The sequence below is a fragment of the Micromesistius poutassou genome (genome assembly GCF_964030765.1).
Source record: "Micromesistius poutassou genome assembly, chromosome: 24".
In the NCBI taxonomy this organism is placed as follows: Eukaryota; Metazoa; Chordata; class Actinopteri; order Gadiformes; family Gadidae; genus Micromesistius; species Micromesistius poutassou.
Window position 1 is genome coordinate 6,729,687 of NC_140294.1, and position 15,439 is coordinate 6,745,125.

The 15,439-nt window shown below is 46.9% G+C and overlaps 1 protein-coding gene across 1 annotated transcript in view; it reads left to right on the top strand.

Annotated features, from left to right (window-relative positions):
• The window catches only part of LOC311369521 (NLR family CARD domain-containing protein 3-like), a gene marked incomplete at its 3' end in the record, with an annotated part of 85,322 nt that extends 71,122 nt beyond the window's left edge, over positions 1-14,200 (top strand). Inside the window, exons 8-11 of the mRNA XM_084487734.1 lie at positions 6,414-6,587; positions 8,913-9,086; positions 9,262-9,308; positions 13,567-14,200. Coding sequence (XP_084343860.1) covers positions 6,414-6,587; positions 8,913-9,086; positions 9,262-9,308; positions 13,567-14,129 — 958 coding nt within the window. The remainder of the gene's footprint in view (positions 1-6,413; positions 6,588-8,912; positions 9,087-9,261; positions 9,309-13,566) is intronic.
• Between the last annotated feature and the right edge of the window lie 1,239 nt (positions 14,201-15,439).

Below are 15,439 nucleotides of genomic sequence, written 5' to 3' on the forward strand. Positions count from 1 at the left end.
GAGGATCAGAAGTGTTGTGTTGGATGGGCTTGACATCTGAGAGGCTGGGATAGAGAGTGTTTTGGTTGTTTTCGGTCTGTGGCGTGGTTCTTATTTCTTCTTTATCCGATTCTTTTAGGATGGATATGCATCTTGGTCCTGAGTGGGCGGGTTGGCTTTCTGGTTTCCTTTTATCCATGTCGATTGCTGCATGGTATGCATCTAGCAGGATAGTGATGTATTTTTCTCTTTTTTCTCTCTGTTCGAGTGAGTCCTTCTTCCGGTGAATGATTTTGTTCTCGCGTTTGATCGCTGACTTGGCACTTTCCCGTAGAGTGTAGTTCCAGGCATCTTTAATCATGTTGATGTCGACTTTCATATCCATTTTCCATATTCCTTCTTTTTCCCATTCCTTTCTGTATTTTTGTTCTCTCTGAGCCCATTCTTTTTGTTCTTTGGAGGACAGTGGTTGTTTTTTGGCATTGGACGCCAAATGTCTAGCCACCGTGGCTCTTATAGCAATTGCGGCTCGTAGTTGGAGAGTGGCGTCTGCTTTTGAATTATGTTGTCTATTGAGCGTGGTCATTTTGTGTGAAGAGTGTTATGAATTGGAGCAGTTCTTTTGTTGGATAGGGGTGAGAGGGGGGCATCAGGAATTGATGTTATTCTTCTTTTGGGCAGTAGGGGGGGGCGAGTGTTGGGAGCTGATGGTGTCCTCTTCTGTTGGATAGGGGTGAAGGGGGGGGTGTCAGGAATTGATGTTATTCTTCTTTTGGACAGTAGGGGGGCGAGTGTTGGGAGCCGATGGTGTTCTCTTCTGTTGGATAGGGGTGAGGGGGGTGTCAGGAATTGATGTTATTCTTTTTTTGGGCAGTAGGGGGGCGAGTGTTGGGAGTTGATGGGGTCTTCTTCTGTTGGATAGGGGTGAGGGGGGTGTCAGGAATTGATGTTATTCTTCTTTTGGGCAGTAGGGGGGCGAGTGTTGGGAGTTGATGGGGTCTTCTTCTGTTGGATAGGGGTGAGGGGGGTGTCAGGAATTGATGTTATTCTTCTTTTGGGCAGTAGGGGGGCGAGTGTTGGGAGTTGATGGGGTCTTCTTCTGTTGGATAGGGGTGAGGGGGGGGGTTGTCAGGAATTGATGTTATTCTTCTTTTGGGCAGTAGGGGGGCGAGTGTTGGGAGGTGATGGTGTCTTCTTCTGTTGGATAGGGGTGAGAGGGGGTGTGCGGGGGGGGGGGCGATTGTTTTCCTTATTGGGGTGTTCCAGTTGTTCGTAATGCTATCATTACTGCTGTACCATCCGGGAAGACGTTGGGTCTGTGCGTGACACCCGGGCCACTATGTCTCTTGGGGTTGATCTTCTTCACCTCGTCTAACCTTCCAGAAGGGAAGGCTCCACGGTTCTAGTGTCAACCCCTCAACGGTAGGCGGAACGGGTCGTCACGGCTGGTCCTCTTTGGTCCTTCCTCTTTAGTCCTTCCTCTTTAGTCCTTCCTCTTTAGTCCTTCCTCTTTAGTCCTTCCTCTTTAGTCCTTCCTCTTCAGTCCTTCCTCTTCAGTCCTTCCTCTTCAGTTAGGGTGGTACTTCTTTTGGGCAGAAGAGTGTCTGTTGCTTGTTCTCTGGGGGTTTGCTGGTGGTTTTACTGCTATTTGAGGGAGATTTAGCAGAAGAGGTTAGGAAGAGGTTGTTTGCAAGGGTTACAAAAGGTTTTAACATGGCAGTTCTCTATCATATTTCTTCTCTAAACATTTTTGGCCGCACCTGGGGTCATAAATCGATAACCCCCAGAAGTACCCATGTCCCACTTCTCTTGGTGGGAGACAAAATCTTAAAAACAATCTCCACTTTATAGGGTTTCTTTCAACACATGGACAATCGTACACCACAAAAAATAATGCTCATCATAACTAAACACATATTTACAAGTTCGAACCATATAAGTCGAACTGACCGATTTTATAACTAAACACATATTTACAAGTTCGAACTATATAAGTTGAACTGACCGATTTCGGGTTTTCATTAATCTTTTCTGGTTATTCCAGATTCCTACACGTAAACAGCTGCAAACTAAAAAGTCCAGTTCAAAAACATAGATATATCGAAAATCAATAAATCCACCATAAATCTATTCTACGGCTTCCACATATAACGAAGGTATCTTTGACAGTAGGGATGCAGTACCACCTTCTAGAAATCACCATAAATTTCTTCACGGTTTTCATAAAACAAAGGTTTCTTTACTAGCCTGGACGAGAGACTACCTTTTCATTCTCCATAAATTTCTTCATGGTTAAATAATAACGGAGGTCTCCACTACATGTGGATAAATGCAAGTAGACCTACTCTGTCGTATGTACATAAAGGGGTAAATCCACAAAAAACACAAATCAATCAATCTATCGTAAATCAATTCTACGGCTTCACATATAACGAAGGTCTCCAATGCATGAATACCTCTTACATCCTATGTACATAATGTGGTAAAAAGAAATATAATTATTTAGTAGTAAAAACACACAGAGTGTGTGTGACAGTTTGTGTGGGTGTGTGTGTGAGACAGAGTGTTTCTGTTAGTGTGTTTAAGCCTGTACGTATGTGTGAGATAGTCTGTGTGTGTGAGAGATAGTATGTGATACAGTTACTGAGAGGGTGAGGGTGTTGGGGAGGGATCGAGAGAGAGAGGGGGGGGGGGGGGGAAGAGAGAGAGAGAGAGAGAGAGAGAGAGAGAGAAAGAGAGGGGGGGGGGGGGGTAGGTAGATGGTTCCCCGAGTTGGCCTGAAGCTCTATCAGCCCGATAACACATCCAGCCAGCTGAAGGCCCAGCCAACGGTTCTCAAGCAAGAACACAATAATGAAGGGAACATTCATTGATTGAGCCATGAGCATTTGCCATGCTCAAAATGCGAGAGACAGAGCGGGACGGACAGACAGACAGACAGACAGACAGACAGACAGACAGACAGACGGGGAGAGAGGGAGAGAAGGGGGGGGAGAGAGAGGGAGAGAGAGGGAGAGAGGGGAGAGAGAGGGGGGGGAGAGAGGGAGAGAGAGAGGGGGGGAGAGAGGGAGAGAGAGAGAGGGAGAGAGAGAGGGGGGGAGAGAGGGAGAGAGAGTTGGGGGGGATAGGTAGATGGTTCCCCGAGTTGGCCTGAAGCTCTATCAGCCCGATAACACATCCAGCCAGCTGAAGGCCCAGCCAACGGTTCTCAAGCAAGAACACAATAATGAAGGGAACATTCATTGATTGAGCCATGAGCATTTGCCATGCTCAAAATGCGAGAGACAGAGCGGGACGGACGGACAGACAGACAGACAGACAGACAGACAGACAGACAGACAGACAGACAGACAGACAGACAGACAGACAGACGGGGAGAGAGGGAGAGAAGGGGGGGGAGAGAGAGGGAGAGAGAGGGAGAGAGGGGAGAGAGAGGGGGGGGGAGAGAGGGAGAGAGAGAGGGGGGGAGAGAGGGAGAGAGAGAGAGGGAGAGAGAGAGGGGGGGAGAGAGGGAGAGAGAGTTGGGGGGATAGGTAGATGGTTCCCCGAGTTGGCCTGAAGCTCTATCAGCCCGATAACACATCCAGCCAGCTGAAGGCCCAGCCAACGGTTCTCAAGCAAGAACACAATAATGAAGGGAACATTCATTGATTGAGCCATGAGCATTTGCCATGCTCAAAATGCGAGAGACAGAGCGGGACGGACAGACAGACAGACAGACAGACAGACAGACAGACAGACAGACAGACAGACAGACAGACAGACAGACAGACGGGGAGAGAGGGAGAGAAGGGGGGGGAGAGAGAGGGAGAGAGAGGGAGAGAGGGGAGAGCGAGGGGGGGGGAGAGAGGGAGAGAGAGAGGGGGGGAGAGAGGGAGAGAGAGAGAGGGAGAGAGAGAGGGGGGGAGAGAGGGAGAGAGAGTTGGGGGGATAGGTAGATGGTTCCCCGAGTTGGCCTGAAGCTCTATCAGCCCGATAACACATCCAGCCAGCTGAAGGCCCAGCCAACGGTTCTCAAGCAAGAACACAATAATGAAGGGAACATTCATTGATTGAGCCATGAGCATTTGCCATGCTCAAAATGCGAGAGACAGAGAGAGAGTGAGAGTGAGAGAGTTAGAGTTAGAGTTAGAGAGAGAGAGAGAGAGACTGGGGGTGATTGTAGGGGTAGGGAGGTGTCGAGCTGGAGAGAGGAGGGGGTCGTAGGGGGAGGGAGTGGTCGAACTGGAGAGAAGGGGGGTCGTAGGGGGAGGGAGTGGTCGAACTGGAGAGAGGGGGGGGTCGTATGGGGAGGGAGGGGTCGAACTGGAGAGGGGGGGGGGGTCGTATGGGGAGGGAGGGGTCGAACTGGAGAGGGGGGGGTCGTAGGGGGAGGGAGGGGTCGAGAGGGAGAGAAGGGGGGGGGGGTGTTCTCTTTGTTAACCAGATGGTGATCCCCTTTGAAGCTCGTCTAGGTGTGATAGGCAATCTTTAGGACAATGTCTCTCATCCCCCAATGCTTAAACAAGGCTTTCACCATGTGGTCGACCATAATCGCCATTAAAAAAATGCGTTAACATGGCCACCGACACGACGAGAACTGTATTCCATACAGATTGTCTTTGTTTCATGGGACCTAGAGACACCACCACGTGTGGACTCCCATTCTAGTCTTCTGGGCCTAATAACACCACGGTATTGCCGACTCGACAATGCTCTGAACACTCTTTCCAGCTTCGGGGTCTCAACGAACTGTTTAATACAACTTGGATAACAATTTAGCTCATCAGTAGGCTACTGTGTCCCGGTCAAAACGCGGACACGTCGAAAACTTAACAAATCCTTTATACAGATCACCTCTAAAACCCCGTCGGGTATCACATTTAGACAAACATATATACAATCCTGGCCCTTTGTTTCCTCGGTTTAGTCTTATAATGGCGACTAAATCATTGTTTATAATTAATTCCCAATCGGAGTTATCAGCGATCGTTCATCTTTACTTCGGCTTAACTGTAATGACTATGGACCGGAATAACGGAGCTTTCACGAAAACGAATACTGATTACCTCTGCCACCTAAAGTTCCTATAACTAATTCCTATGCAGATTTAGTCTTTGCGACAATAGGTTCTGCTTACCTGATTTAGTGGGCCCGTGGCAGGGGTGATCAGATCCTCGTGTTCGATCGGCTCGGTCAGTCCAGGTCCGCCTTTCCTTGGATAAATCACGTCAGGGTCACCAAATTGTTGTGGATTTTGGTCCAGGAAAGGCCGCCGAGACAGGATCGCTTTTAACTCACTTTATTTGGTTAAGGTTATTGGTCTATTGTCTATCGTCTATGAAACAAAAGGAGAGGGATCGTAAATAACACGCGCGGAGCGTCTCAGAGCTTAGCATGCAGGAAGATACGCCGCTCAGAGATTCTGTCTTCCAAAGGCGGAGTCTGAGTTTATGTATCCCAGGTGTTCTTCTTTGGGTTTTCTCACTTCCTGTGTGTGTCCGTTGCTGCCCCTAGTGTAAATGTTTTATAACTTTATCAATTGTGTTCAGTGCTGCCCTCAGGCGATTAGGAGGGGAAATTACCTCTAAACTAAGCTTGGTGCTACTGGATATGGCTAAGTGAGAGTATTACAGTAAAAATGTATCGCTAGGGAATATTACAATTAAAAAATGTCACATTGACAACAGTTAGTTGAACATTATAGGGTCCCGTCCTTCCACTCCCTGTTTTCTCAGTTAAACACTGAAATCAACTACATTCGTCCCAGTGTTTGTTGGATGTGAAATGAAGCCAAAAAAGACGCTCTCTTCCTTTAACGCAGTCGTTCGCGACGCCTTTCTTGTTTGTCGTTTCTTCTATTTGTCTCTAACTCATGTTCCAATCTTTCATCCATCGATGCGGATGTTGTGGATGCAACGGAATATATGATGCATCGCTGCAGCAACATTTTAGATGATCGCGATGAGTTCTGCCGGTTCTGCCTCCGCGCTGTCAGCAGTCAAACCGAAACAAACCAAGACCTTACGTCATATCCCGCCCCTTGCAAGCCCACCCCCCTAAACCAGCCGGAGATTCTACTGATGTCTGAGCGACACCGATGTCCGCATTTTGGGTGTCAAGTGTGAATAAGTGTGAATAACCCTCACGGTCGAACCTCCTGATCCACAAATGCAGAGAAAAGACGGAGGTCATATGTGAAAACGACTTATGATTAAAAAGTGAAATTAATATACAGAACGAGTCTCAAACACTACAAAAAACTCTTTCATATTATACATTTTACAGCCAATGTTGAATAAACATAAGGATCTAATGTATTGACTAGTATATATTAGATTTAATTAATAAAACATCTCTAATTATAGTTTTAACACGTCCTTTTATGTTAACAGTAAAAGATGTAAGATATTTTAATCACAGTTCCTAACATGTTGTGTTTATTGTGTGTGAAGGCTGGATGGCTGTCATCTGTCAGAGACATGCTGTGAAGCTCTGGCCTCAGTTCTCAGATCCAACTCCTCTAGTCTGAGAGAGCTGGACCTGAGTACCAATGATCTGCAGGATTCAGGAGTGAAGCTGCTCTCTGCTGGACTGGGGAGTCCACACTGTACACTGGAAACTCTCAGGTCAGTTTTACTCAACGGTCAAACACTTGCAGAGGGGGGGGAGGGACAGACGGCAGGATGACACATGTGCACGAGTACACAAGAAAAAAAAAATCATCCATGCTGCGAAGCGGTTTTCTATTTGAGCAATAGATCACGACAGGCTGTGAAATGTTCTCATTACACCACAGTTAAGGGGCGTTGTCCGTCCCTCCGCTGCACGTCGGGACGGACAACGCCCCTTAACTGTGGTATAATGAGCACATTCACTGACTGAAGTGATCTATTGCTTTTATAAAACGGTTACGAAAGTATGGCGAAATGAAAGTCATAGACACCCTCAATTCTGAAAAAGCGAGCTTGGTAGCTTGGTTCGCCGGTAATTTAGCCTACTATCGAGTTCACTCACCGTGTGCCTATTGCTTTACAACATTTCCACCCTCTCCATCAATCAACATATTTTTAGGCTTCAGTGAACTATGCTATTGCTTTTATGTATAAATAAACAACAGTTCAAGTTAGGCGTGGAGTGATACGGATCTCTGTAAACTGAATGGGCGTCATAGCTGTGTATACGCTCATTATACAACAGTTGGGAACCAATCAGATCGCTTGATTTAAGTGACCTGTTTTCTATTATCTCTCATATCACTGTGGGGGGAGTTGGCATATTGGCGCCCCCTCCGGCTGCAGGCGCCCTGCTCGCTGAGAAGGTGCCGTCAGAGAAGCTGTATGAGAAGTAGTGGTGGCTCGTTCGCGAACAAATCAGTTTGAACGAACAACTCTTTAAAACGAACCAACCAACCTGATTCGCCGCTCTCGTTCGTCGTCGTTCGTCTCGTTCGTTCGCCGAGACTCGACTCCCAGCTCCACCCACTAGTCGCAGAGTCGCGCTGACTCGCGAGTCGCCGTTCGTTCACTGACTGTGTTTAGCGGTGAAGACTCGAGGACTGAGAAGTCACGAGAGTCAGCCGGGCAACAACATCCCGATTCCGAACATGAAGCACTCCTCAGCTAAAAGGAACTTAGTTAATGTTGTGTTGATTGATGACCGTTTGCACCATTGAACGATCGTGATTCGTTTGAGAATGAGAACGAGGGAGGAGCTGAGTCTGACCGACTCGGCTGAGAACGTGCATTCGTGATTCATTTGAACGAGAACGAGGGAGGAGCCGAGTCTGACCGACTCAGTGACTGATAATCATGATTCACCGCTACCGGAAACGCGAACGAACGAACGAACGACTCTTCTTGGCCAACTGACCGACGCGAACTGATTCATTCAAACGAATCATGAAATCCACCACTAGTGAGAAGGGGAAAGGGGAGGGGGGGGGACAGTTCACCTCTGGGTCTCCATAACGGACAAGGGGGGGACGGGGGTCCACTGTTAGTGGATTGAAATCCTTATTGCAGCCTGCAGGGTTATGTGATCAACATACAGAGGAACACGGTCGCTGAGCTGCCCCAACATGAGACGTTAAACTCAGCTAGAACCGCCGCCCACCACGTCCACCATCATCAAAAACGTGATGTCAACAGACCAACAATAGTCTGAAAGCCTACAGAGACTACAGATAGTTAATGTGACGATCACATTATTAAAAATAGACTTGGAGCAATGATTTACAAACTATCTTTTTGGGAGCATGCTTTTGCAAGTAGTTCGCCGCCCCTCCTGCCCATATGGACGGCCCGGTACAGAGCAACACTCTAATGGAATGAGTGGCTCAAGTCAGGCACACCTCGAATTTCTTGCAATTGAGAGGGGGGGGGGGGGGGGGGCGCTCGGAGGGGGTCTCGCCCGGGGTGTAATTCAATGTAGAACCGCCACTGCCTACCATCCATCTGTGTCCATTCATGTGAACAGATTCACTCACTTTAAAAAGGTTTAAGTTAATGTTTTGAATGCATAGGGGGCAGTGCTTCATTTGAGCCGGAACACGCCGGAACATGTTCCAGCACCTCCTGGGTCACTGAAAAATGAATCGCCTAAATGAAAAAAAACAATTACTGTTTGTGTGTTGAGTGTGGTTTTCTGTCTAGTTAGTCTTTATTCCCCGCTGAAGTTCCACTAAAATCTAGTGTTTGCATTTTAGTTTTGAGGTGAAAGATGGTAAAGAAAATGTGCACCCCTTTACCCTTTAGTTGTTTTTTACTCTACTCTAAAACTTTACAGTTTTAATGATCAAACAGTTAAGTTCCACATCAGAGGACGTTGAAAAGATTTACCTCCAGAAAAGTAATAGTTCCCACACGTGTGTGTGTGTGTGTGTGTGTGTGTGTGTGTGTGTGTGTGTGTGTGTGTGTGTGTGTGTGTGTGTGTGTGTGTGTGTGTGTGTGCAGGTTGTCTGGCTGCCTGGTCACACAGGAAGGCTGTGCTTCTCTGGCCTCAGCTCTGAGCTCCAACCCCTCCCATCTGAGAGAGCTGGACCTGAGCTACAATCACCCAGGAGACTCAGGAGCTGCGCTGCTCTCTGCTGGACTGGAGGATCCACGCTGGAGACTGGACACTCTCAGGTATGGAGAGGACAGCTCTCCACTCGGGGACAAAGTCTCCTACAGGGATTCAAGCCGCTGCTAGATGAAGCGGTTTGAAAAGGCAGCTGTCACTCATGTTGTGTAGAACGTGATGAGACAGCAGATGATGAAGGTGAATGTTTCAACATGCTGCTCTCACTTTGTTCCCCCCCAGTGTGGAGCACGGTGGAGTGTGGAGGCTGAAACCAGCTCTAAAGAAGTGTAAGTGTCTGTTTGATTCATCACAACACACACTCACTATTGGGATGGAAAGTCCATCCACACAGCAGAAGGTGACGTCCGCTCATTCACATGTGGACTTGTGTATCCGTATGTGTAGCTATGTTTGCCTGTGTTGATGTGTGTCTAGTATGTTTGTGTAGGTGTGTGTACGTATGTGTACATGTCTATGTACTGTATGTATGGACCAGGTCTATGGTACCAACAGTTCGTTTCCAGCCTGTATGTGAGCTCAGCTGGTTCAGTCTGTTGTTTACACAGGTGGATCACAATGGATGTGTATTGGAACCTTTCAAAGTCGAATATCTTGAAAAGTATGTAGACTATAGCTTAGATACTACAGAGGATTAATCAGCTCATCATGATGAACGTTTTGATGTATAATATGTGTATGTCGTGTAAATATTGCGGGAGTAGATTCAGTGTACACATTTTTCATTGTTTTGACTGGGACAACCACTCACACACACATGGGATTTACATTTACGTTTAACTTAAAACATCTTATAAACAATATGCATTACTATTTCTAAAGCTATAGCACACACATGATTTAGTCTTTCTATGTTCATTTTTGTAGAGAAGATGAACGTGAAACAGGAAGAACAGTCCTAGTGATGAAGATGAGGATGAAGACCAGTTCAGTAGCAGTAGTAGTAGGTGATGGACAGGGATTGTTTATGAAGAACGGCAACGCCTCCCCCTCGGCCAGAGAGGCGGGGTTTGGCGATGTAACTGTAATTGGAAGGAGTGGCTTGATTGAGAGCGTAGAAGTCCAGGGGCTGTTGCCATGTTTCACAGAGGAGGAGCAGATCCATGTTATTGTCCAGTAGCAGTTCAGATATAACGGGTGATTTGTTGGAGAGAGAGCGACAGTTCAGCAGTGCGAGGGAGATGGATGGGGGGGCAGGGGAGGGGGAACGGAGGTTAGTGAGGTTGGCAGTACGGCAGGTGGGGGTGACGGGGGGGCGAGAGTTAGTCCAGAGTGAGGGGATGGGTGAGCCATGGGGGAGGTGTTGGTTGCGAGAGGGGCCAGAACCTGGATGGATGTAGCGGCGTCGGCGGAGGATTCCGGCTGTGCTGGCTGCAGGGGCAGCAGCAGCAGAGAGACGATGGTTATTGTTGAGGCGGTGAAGGTCAGCGGCGGTGTAGCTGAGTGGGCCAGAAGTTGGTGGAGTAGAGGAGAGAGTCCTAAGAGTCTGGAGTAGCAGGAGTGATAATCCAAGGTGGAGACGAGACATGACGGCGGATGAAAGAAGGCCGGGTAGTATATTGGTGGTGGCTAGTAGCTGATTGGCTAGAAGCAGGGAGGCAGTGAGTTGTGTGTTGTTGTGTAAGACTTGCGTGGATTTCTGACTAAAACTTTGCGGACGCCAAAATCTGGAAAGCTGATGCTCACAAAAAAATCTGGATATATCAATCCTTGCGTAAGCACGATTTCACACAGATTCTCTTTGTACATCCCAACTAACGTGAAATTGAGTGCACATGCACGAGCCCGTCTCTCCACCCATTTCCATCTCCACCCGTCTCCTCCCTCATTTAATATGCTAATTTGTATAAATAAACCTGCAGTAGTGCGCTCGTTAGGAGAAAGGAGAAAATGGAGAAAGGAAGAAAAAATAACTTTAGTGAATGCGAGGTGGAGGTGCTGATTTCGGAGGTAGAGGCCAGAAATAAGATCTTGTTTGGCTCTCTTTCCTCCGGAATCAGCACCAAAAGCAAAAAACTGGCGTGGGAAAACGTTGCCAGGTCGATCAATGAGGTTGGGGCCGAAAGCCGAACTGTGGCTGACATTTTAAAAAGTGGTCGGACAACGTCCACTATTGTAGTCAAGTATTGTAGTCAACTATTGTAGTCCACTATTGTAGTCCACTATTGTAGTCCACTATTGTAGTCCACTATTGTAGTCCATTGTTGTAGTCCATGAGGGAGAGAGAGAGGCCGTTTCTCAATTTGCGTTCTCGTCTGTACTTGTGTACTTTGCGTTCTCGTGAAACGTCATCAGTCGTAGCCCAAGTACTGTTCCAATTCCAAGTACGCATCAAGTCAAGTACAGTCGTAAAACCCGTGTGTGTTCTCCATGCGTTCTTAAACTGGCCGTTCCACCGAGGACGCATCGGAGGTGACTTGTGTGGACTTGGACCGTTAAATATCCCAGGATGCATTTCGCATTCCCATGTTTTAAAATATTAGTATGTAAGCTATAATAATAGGCTATATATAGGAACATTTGACATATATAACAAAAATGTAGGCCTATTCATTCAAAATATTGACATACTATTTTAAAATTAAAGAGGCTGGGGTTTTGTTTAATATAATTTGTTTTTATTGTATAAGTCGCTGATAGAGGAAACCCATCACAACGGCAACGAAAATCTTGGTCGGATCCATCCGATCGTGTGTGTGTGTGTGTGTGTGTGTGTGTGTGTGTGTGTGTGTGTGTGTGTGTGTGTTCTAATCTGTGTCATTTCTCGCTCATTCGTTATTATTATTATATCAATAGTCTACTCTCCAACTACATAGCCAGTTAGGCACGCGCATCTGTACCCTACATATAAAAAGTTGTGTGAATAGCTTATACACACGATAAGCATATCTTTTCATTTATATTCATTCAAAATATTGACATACTATTTTAAAATGAAAGAGGCTGGGGTTTAGTTTTATATCATTAGTTTAAATTGTTCAGTAGTATATGCCTACATGAGGCCGTAAAGCAGTTAACAGAGCTGAGGTGGTGACGTCACAGGTGCGTACTCGCGTCCTCGGAAGTCTGTACTTGGAAGTCTGGACTTGCCAAGTACGCACTTCCAAGTCCGTGAGTCCGTAGTTTGCGTACTTGGTATTGAGAAACGGCCAGAGACTAACAAAGACCACACTACCCTCCACCACGTGACTTTAACCAGACTCCTCCAGAGTGCTGTGATGTCCAGTGATTGCTCAACGAGCAACAGCTGAGGCAAACGGCTAGAGTGAGACCAACTGAGAACGAATCCGGAGTGAAACTAAAACTGTGATTCTGAAAAAAGTATGAATTATATCGAAATTCTGATCAAATATTATTGAAGATACAAATGTGTAGATTTGTTTAATAGTTTGAATGATGGTAAACGGTTGAATTTTGACCAAGTTATGATGTCTTAAGTGGATGAAGAGGATGAAACGTGTGTGTGTGTGTGTGTGTGTGTGTGTGTGTGTGTGTGTGTGTGTGTGTGTGTGTGTGTGTGTGTGTGTGTGTGTGTGTGTGTGTGTGTGTGTGTGTGTGTGTGTGTGTGTGTGTGTGTGTGTGTGTGTGTGTGTGTGTGTGTGTGTGGAGAATGGCGGAGCTATTGCGTGTGTAGAAGAAGAAGAAAAGTAAGAAAGTATGTAGACTATAGCTTAAATATTACAGAGGATTAATCAGCTCATCATGATGAACGTTTTGATGTATAATATGTGTATGTTGTGTAAATACTGCGGGAGTAGATTCAGTGTATACATTTTTCATTGTTTTGACTGGGACAACCACTCACACACACATGGGATTTACATTTACGTTTAACTTAAAGACCGGGTAAACCAAATTCAGTATTTTTCTTCTTATCATATTAATTAGGCCTTAAATGTGTCCCTCAAAACATGTAAAAAATATTTTTCCCATTCATCATTTCCTTGAGGAGCTAGGCCTCAGAGAATGTTCTGTGTGCAGGTTTAAAATGGGCGGGTCTACATCGAGGACCGCGTTACGTAAAGCGGTCATACTCACATAAACCCGCCCCCTGCTGTCCATTTTCAGCTTTGAGATTGGGAGGGGCTGGACCTCTCCGGTGATGGGCGTGGTTTCCTGGCCTGCAGCGCACACGCCCCCACCGTCCTGAGCCTGGGGTTACTGCTCATTTTTCATCAACTTTGAAGCATAATTTTATATACTTCGCGATTTTTTTAGTCCTTCAAATTTGGCAGGGTGGTTAATAATATATTTTCCTGTGGTATTATAAACTCAAAACCCATAATTATTCTTGGTTTACCCGGTCTTTAAAACATCTTATAAACAATATGCACTACTATTTCTAAAGCTATAGCACACTAGTCCACTATAGTAGCTATCATCTGATATGATTTAGTCTTTCTATGTTAATTTTTGTAGAGAAGATGAACGTGAAACAGGAAGAACAGTACTAGTGATGATGATGATGATGATGATGATGAAGATGCAGAAGGGTTCAGTAGCTCATCATGTCTTGTTCTCCGTCAGATGCCTGTGAACTCACACTGGACCCAAACACAGCCCACAGAGAACTCTCTCTGTCTGAGGACAACAGAAAGGTGACGGTGGTCGGAGAGGACCAGTCGTATCTGGATCACCCAGAGAGATTTGACTCCCGGTACCAGGTGTTGTGTAGAGAGGCTCTGACTGGCCGCTGTTACTGGGAGGTAGAGAGGAAAGGACCTGTTGGTATAGCAGTGACATACAGAGGAATCACAAGGAGAGGACAGGGTCGTGACAGCCTGCTTGGAGGGGAGAACGAGTCCTGGAGTCTTTATTGTCGTGATGATCGTTACTCTGCCGGGTACAACGGTAGACACACAGCCATACGTCTCCGCCCCGCTGGCTCTACCAGAGTAGGAGTGTATCTGGACCGGCCTGCTGGCACTCTGTCCTTCTACAGAGTGTCCCCAGGTGGAGGAGGGTGCTCAGACACACTGACACACATCCACACCTTCAGGACCTCCTTCACCCAGGAGGACCTCCTCCCTGGGTTTAGGGTATGGAGGAGGGTGGACGGGACCGGGTCAGCGTCTCTGTGTGAGTTATAGTCTCTCTCTCTCTCTCTCTCTCTCTCTCTCTCTCTCTCTCTCTCTCTCTCTCTCTCTCTCTCTCTCTGTGTGTGTGGTCTACGTGTCCCGCCGGGACTGGACACACACACACAAACGCGCATATATACATACACACACACACACACACAGAAACGCACACACACATACTGCTTTTGCGTCAGTGTCTCTAGGGCAGTTATAGTCTCTGTCTCTCTCTCTTTCTCTCGCATCTTTCCCTCCCCCCCGTCTCCCTCTCCTCCTCTCACCCGTCTCCCCCTCCTCCTCCCCCCCGTCTCCCTCTCCTCCTCTCCCCCGTCTCCCCCTCCTCCTCCTCTCCCTTTGAAATGTATATTAAATACCTATTGATGGTAAATCACATGTTTTTTTATGCAACTATATATTTGTAATTTTCTGACATAAACATGTTTGTTCTATGGACTATGATACCATCATTGTTGTCCTAATCAGATTTTATATTTCATTCATAATAACCAAGAGGTCTATGGGATAATGTTGCATGTTGTAAATGACTTTAAACTGAATCTTGATTCCTTTTGTTCTGTTGGGAACCAAACGGCCGCAGAACATGTTAAGTTATTAAAGATACGTGCACACCTGTTTATGATTAGTAAAGTCTGCAGCTTCTATTGTTTCAGTCCTTGTGTTTATTGTGTACATGTAAGGGACCATTTTTCTGTTGTATTTGTTCATGAAGCATAATGATAATAAACAACTCAGTGGATCAACTGAATGTTCTCGTGTGTTCAGCCCATCATCATTCTCCTTTTATTACTAAATAATGTTACATAAGAGCCTTAAGAATAATAATATATTAATCAGAAAAGATAAATAAAACAACAAATGTTTTAGTCTCTCTCTGCCCCCCCCCACCACGGTAACACCCACCCCCCCCCCCCCCCCCCCCACCACGGTAACACCCCCCCCCCACCACCCGACCCACCACGGTAACACCCCCCCCCCCCACGGTAACACCCCCCCACCACGGTAACACCCCCCCCCCCCCCACGGTAACACCCCCCCCCCCCCCCCCCACGGTAACACCCCCCCTCACCACGGTAACCCCCCCCCCACCACGGTAACACCCCCCCCCACCACGGTAACACCCCCCCCCCCCCCCACCACGGTAACCCCCCCACCTCACCACGGTAACCCCCCCTCCCATCATTCCCACCCCCCCTGAGTGCAGGACCACCTTGGCTGTTCTACCGTCTGCTTAAGGTCGGTAAAGTGTTCTTATGATGCTCCTGCCGCTGTGCAGGCTCTCTTTGGTCATGGTTATAATATTTATA